The 6000-nt window shown below is 36.4% G+C and overlaps 1 protein-coding gene across 1 annotated transcript in view; it reads left to right on the top strand.

Annotated features, from left to right (window-relative positions):
* The first annotated feature begins 3327 nt into the window (after positions 1-3327).
* bbc (choline/ethanolaminephosphotransferase 1 bbc) overlaps positions 3328-6000 on the top strand; it is a 156663-nt gene continuing 153990 nt past the window's right edge. Inside the window, exon 1 of the mRNA XM_067771720.1 lies at positions 3328-3482. Within this exon, the coding sequence (XP_067627821.1) occupies positions 3478-3482 (5 nt within the window). The 5' untranslated portion in view covers positions 3328-3477. The remainder of the gene's footprint in view (positions 3483-6000) is intronic.

Here is a 6000-nt window from a genome sequence, read left to right as displayed (position 1 = left end):
TGCCATATAATAAATTGTAATAATAAATTGCCAATTTAAAAAAAATTGCGTAATAAATTGTTTCAAACTGCAAATGCAACATTGTAAAGTGTGTTTATTGAGTATATTAAAAGACAGTTACGCATGGCTGAACTATATGGTTGGCTCATCTCATCAGCTGATTTTATGTCTTTCATTTCAAAAGAAGATGGCAAAATCAAAATGAAACCAAAACATTGAACACATTTTCTTACAACACACAAAAATTTCAAAGTTTTATGTTTTCATTCCATTCACCTAATACCAACACGCACATTTTGACAGTCTCAACAAAGATATGTTCTTACTGTAGAGATGAGCCAACCAGCTATAAAATTACTATTGTGTAAGCTAAATAGAGTTGTATGAACACCACTCAAGTTAAATCGAAATAGCCTCAATTTATTTTTCTGTTTGAACATAGTATGATGAGTTGTCACAAGAGAGGGCAATAATTTGTGCAAGTATTACTCAAATGAAAAATTATACATCTGTAGTTGTAGCTGAGAAATTTATAATTAAGTAAGCAGGCTATTCGTTGCAAAGTATAAGTGTTATTGTGAAGTACTTAATGAAGGCCATTTTTCCATTATTCAATATTGGAGTTATTTATTCAACATTTTAGCGATACGAACGTTGGCATAAGATTGCAAATAAGGGGAATTGCAGTAAATTCGTTACAATATATAGATAAATATATAAGGGTTATATACAACTAATATGTCGGTATGAGTTTAGGTTTGCAGAGTTGCATTTAGAATGCAACAAACGCTCCCTCAAACCAAACTCCGTATTATCAAAAAAGACATTTCAGATATTACATTTGAATTTTTATTAATTTAGAAACATCAGAATGCTTTTTCTTTCCCAAAGCTTTAGTGAGAATATCTGCAGCATTTTCATTAGTCGAAACATACTTCACCCCGATTTGTTGTTCTTCTAACTTTTCACGTATATAATGAAACCATATATCGATGTGCTTGCTCCTCTCCTGAACCATGGGACTTTTCACCATAAATAGTGCACTTTGATTGTCACATAAAATAGTGGTAGGCTTTTCTATGTACTCATTGAATCCGATTTCGCTAAGAAGACTTCGGTGTAACACAGTTCTTTCGCTGCCTGACACAACGCTACATACTCGGCCTCCATCGTACTTAATGCACCGACAGGTTGCTTTCGGGATTCCCAGGCTACAGGCCACCAGCGATCAGAATAACATAGCCCGTATTTGATTTCCGGTCACAACTATAACTGCCCCCAATCGGAATCTGTGAAACATAAGAATTCTTCAAAATTAGCATAAAATGTTAATTTACCATCAGGATTCTTCGCCAAATATCTTAATACGTGTTGAGCGGCATTCATATGTTCATTATGTGGATGCGCATTAAACTGTGACAATTTGGATACAACATAAGCGATGTCTGGCCTTGATATCACAGCTAAGTACATAAGAGCACCGATCAAACTTTGATAACGATTTATTTGCAGATCGTTACATTGCTTAACGCATTTCTTTAGCACCGTACCAGGAGCCCATGGAGTCGCCGCTGGCCTGCAATTTACCATGCGCCATTGTCGAATAGTGATTTCACCTCTATCACCAACGCGTTCAATTTCCATGCCCAAATAAAATGATATCGGGCCACGAGCGACAGTCTCAATAAATTTGTTTAAATTTGATATAATATTAAATATCTCATTTTTGCTCGAACATACCAACAATATATCATCAACATATACACCAATAAGGTTGATATTATCACCATCACGACGAATATAAACGCTTGTGTCGGACTTGCACTAGAGGATTACGCCGATCACCTTATCGGCGGCGGCGGCGTGGGCGGCGCGCCGGCCTACGCCGGTGTTCTTACTTTAAAAAGCTTGATTTTTCTATTTAAAAAAATAATATTTAGGAAAGGTTTTGTTTGTATGTATTTAAGGAAATCAACGTGTTGGCCATTTCGGAAAGATCCGTGGTTTTTGCCTCAAGATCTCGCAGACCGTTCAAAAATTTTCAGGAGTAGCTCCTTGCTGAGGGATTGTCCCTCGTTCGCTTACTCCAGAGAGGCTTCGAACCTAACCCCGGTCTTTGGAATTTGTTTGCGTCTGCCGAAAAGAAATAGAGATACATAAAATAGTCACACTTTTGTCTGTATATCTCGTGCAAAGCGTAGTTTCACCTAGGGTTAACTCCTAATAATCGTCGCGAACACAATTCCTTTAAATCATTTGTGGCACTAATTAAAATTTTACAAGGACCCTTGATAAAATTTTTAAAATGTAGACCAAAGATTGCAGACGTTTGTGTTCACAACATTGATTTCAATAGTCTTCGTTAAATCAAATTTAGAATGAAATTCGACGGATTTTAAGTTGAAAGTTGTTAACTACTGTTTCCGGCCTTACGATATAGGAGCTCATTAAGGATGACCGCGTAGCTTCAGTTTTCATACTAGTTCGACTGAACACTACGTTAGGGTAGTAGAACACACGGTCCTTAGTTCGACTGTGTTGGGAAAGCTTTTACTTCACCACTTTGAGTGTTCTTGCGAAGGACAAAGCCCCTCCTGATAAATATATGTGCCTACATATTCACATTTGTAAAAGGAGCCGTAACATGTAAGTGATATTTAAACTTGTTTGATAGGCTATAATCAATGTGATTCACTCCAAGGGACTAGTTTTGGATAGGGCCGTCAACTTTAGGAAATCTTAAACCGGGAGACTTGGGTGTTGAAGGATTAAGTGTGAAAATCAAAATTTACATTTCAGACCCTATTGTATAGTTTCGCAAATAGACAACAGATGTTTGAATGTAAGCCCAAGTTATTTTTCAAATCCTTCTCATATTTACATATATCCTCAACTTAAGTATGAGGTAAGAATTATTTCAAACGAGTGTTTATGCCCCTAGAACCTACTAAAGGATTTTGGATCACAGATTTCGCTTATTCTTTCAGCCAATCGCAATATAAAAATAAAAAAAAAATCGGCGCCTTTTTTTAACAACTTGAGGACAATTTGAAAACATATTCGCCTTGGGTCATTTTATTTGAATTCATTGTTCATAATTAATTTTTTGAAAAAAATATGCAAAATGAGCATATAAATTTATTATATAACTTTTCTTTTAATGTTTTAATAACTTGGTGAATTGGATGATGCAAAGTCCGTTTTAAGCTGACTTCGAAAAGGCCTGTTTTTTAAAATAGCTTTTGAAGAGTTGTAAGGAGTTAATTTTCGCAATAAGTTTCTTATAACTGGCAGTGATGCGCATCCGTTGATACCACTTTCGACCATATCCGACCAATTTTCGACATGAACAATAAATGGCCTAAATAGTCTTAAACGAGTAGATATTTTTGACATTCGGCGGCGGCGTACGAAAAACGACCAAAATCGGCGGCGGCGGCGGCGTTTGGTGGCGGCGTATATCTCTACTACATACATATGTGGTAAGTGGTTAAATTTGTATTTTGCGTGAAACCGATTTATTTATTTGGGACGAAGTATCTATGGTTCCTAAAGATGCAATTACCATTGTTGACAAACTTTTAAAAGACATCATGAATGTTAATTGGCCATTTGGGGGAAAAATATATGTATTTGGAGGTGATTTTAGACAAGTTCTTCCCGTTGTTAGAAATGCGACCAGAACTTCAATTATTAAAAATTTTATAAAACGCTCACCGTTTGTGGGCAAAAGTAAAAATTCGACGATTAATCCAAAATATGCGAGCAAATAATGACCATGAGTTTAAAAACTGGTTGCTCAAACTAGGAAATGGTGACTTAGAAATTCAATCAAATATATCCGAAGATACGATTAAAATACCTCGAAAATGCTACATTGATCATAGTAACCTCACTGCTAGAGTCTTTGGAACAAATGAAATAAATGACAGAACCATATCTAATTTTCATTCAAGAGCTATTTTATATCCAAAAATTTACGATTGCTCCTCTTTTAATGAGTTTATTTCATCTAATTTATTGTCAGGTGAGAGTAGAGTGTATCTAAGTTGCGATACAGTTGAGCAAGATGAAACTCATAATGTTCAGTGTTATCCAACTGAGTTTCTTAATTCCCTAAATCCTTCCGGCTTGCCCCCATAAACTTCTTTTGAAGAAAAATGCAATCATAATGCTGATTCATAACCTTTATGCCACAGCAGGACTTATAAATGGTGCAAGGTTGGTCGTCACTCATTTAGGCGAGAACACAATCACTGTCAAATTAATCGACTCGGGAAAGATAGCAATTATACCTCGAATTAAACTTACCCCGTCAGATCCAACTGTACCTTTCCAGATGACAACAAAACAGTTTCCGTTAAAAGTAGCTTTTGTTGGAATTAATTTTATAGAAATTATTTACCTATCTCGCACACAGTGCACATTTCTTCATTTCTTACTGTTCTTTAAATTCTCTTATACATACTATGTACAAATGTATGAATATATATGTACATACATATAGCTTGCAGTTATCTACCTACTCAACTCTTAATAATAAAACTTTAACTTCTTCTTCCTTGTAAAGCTGAAACGAAAAGACGTGTTTTATTATATCTACAATTCCAACCTCGTTTTTCTACAGGTTATGGGCCTTTTGCACTGGGATAAATAAAATATATGAATTTCGTATTAATCAATATTTCAGTTTTTTTTGATTGCGAAAACTAAGGAAGATGGCGGCAAATAGCTTTTTAAACACCATTGAAAAGTTAAGAGGAAGGGACAACTACGCAACATGGAAATTTGTTGTGCGTGCATATCTGGAATCTGAACAACTTTGGGGTTATGTTACGGGTGGACATTACGAAAAAGGTGAATCGAAAAAACTACGGCAGGACTCTATAGCGCGTTCTAGGCTGATTCTGCTCATAGATCCAGTGAATATATCCCATGTACAAGATGCTAAGACTGCCAAAGATGTCTGGGACAATTTGGAAAAAGCTTTTGACGATTCGGGGCTAGCCAGACGTGTTGGTTTGTTGCGGACGCTGATCAGCACGAGGCTTGGAGAGTGTAACAACATGGAGCAGTATGTAGACAAAATAGTTACCACTGCTCACAAATTAAGAAACGCTAAATTCGATATAAGTGATGAGTGGATTGGCACATTATTATTGGCGGGCTTGTCAGAAGAATACAAGCCAATGATAATGGCGATTGAAAGTTCTGGTACAGCAATTTCATCGGATTTTATCAAACGAAATTGCTTCAGGACACTTATACATCCAGTGAAGGTGAAATGGCAATGTACTCTAGATCGGCTAAATCGAATCAAAAATCAAAGCAGTTTGTCAAATGTTTCGAGTGTCAAAAAGAAGGTCACTATGCTCGCGACTGTGCCGTAAGGCAAAAACAAAGAAAATATGGACAAAATCGTGAGTTTAGTTACACTTGTCTAGCGACTGGAGTTGTAAAATCGAATGACTGGTACCTACATAGACTCAGGAGCCTCAGCTCATATGACCCATGACAGAAATCTAATTAACAAGTAAGGAAGGGTAAGTTCGGGTGTAACTGAACATTACATACTCAGTTGAGAACTATGGAGACAAAATAAGGAAAATCACCATGTAGGAAAATGAACCTAGGGTAACCCTGGAATGTGGTTGTATGACATACATATGTATCAAATGGAAGGTATTAAAGAGTATTTTAAGAGAGAGACGCCATTTAGGGATATCGACATAAAGGTGGACCAGGGCTGACTCTAGAATTTGTTTGTACGATATGGGTATCAAATGAAAGGTGGTAATGAGAATTTTTAAAGGGAATGGGCTTTAGTTCTATAGGTGAACGCCTTTTCGAGAAATCGCCATAAAGGTGGACCAGGGGTGACTCTAGAATATGTTTGTACGATATGGGTATCAAATGAAAGGTGTTAATGAGTATTTTAAAAGGGAGTGATCCTTAGTTTCATAGGTGGACGCCGTTTCGAGATATCGCCATAAAGGTGGA

This window comes from Eurosta solidaginis, chromosome 3 (genome assembly GCF_040869045.1).
Source record: "Eurosta solidaginis isolate ZX-2024a chromosome 3, ASM4086904v1, whole genome shotgun sequence".
NCBI classification, from domain to species: domain Eukaryota; kingdom Metazoa; phylum Arthropoda; class Insecta; order Diptera; family Tephritidae; genus Eurosta; species Eurosta solidaginis.
The sequence above is the reverse complement of the archived record's forward strand: the minus strand, read 5'-3'. Positions and strand labels throughout refer to the sequence as shown.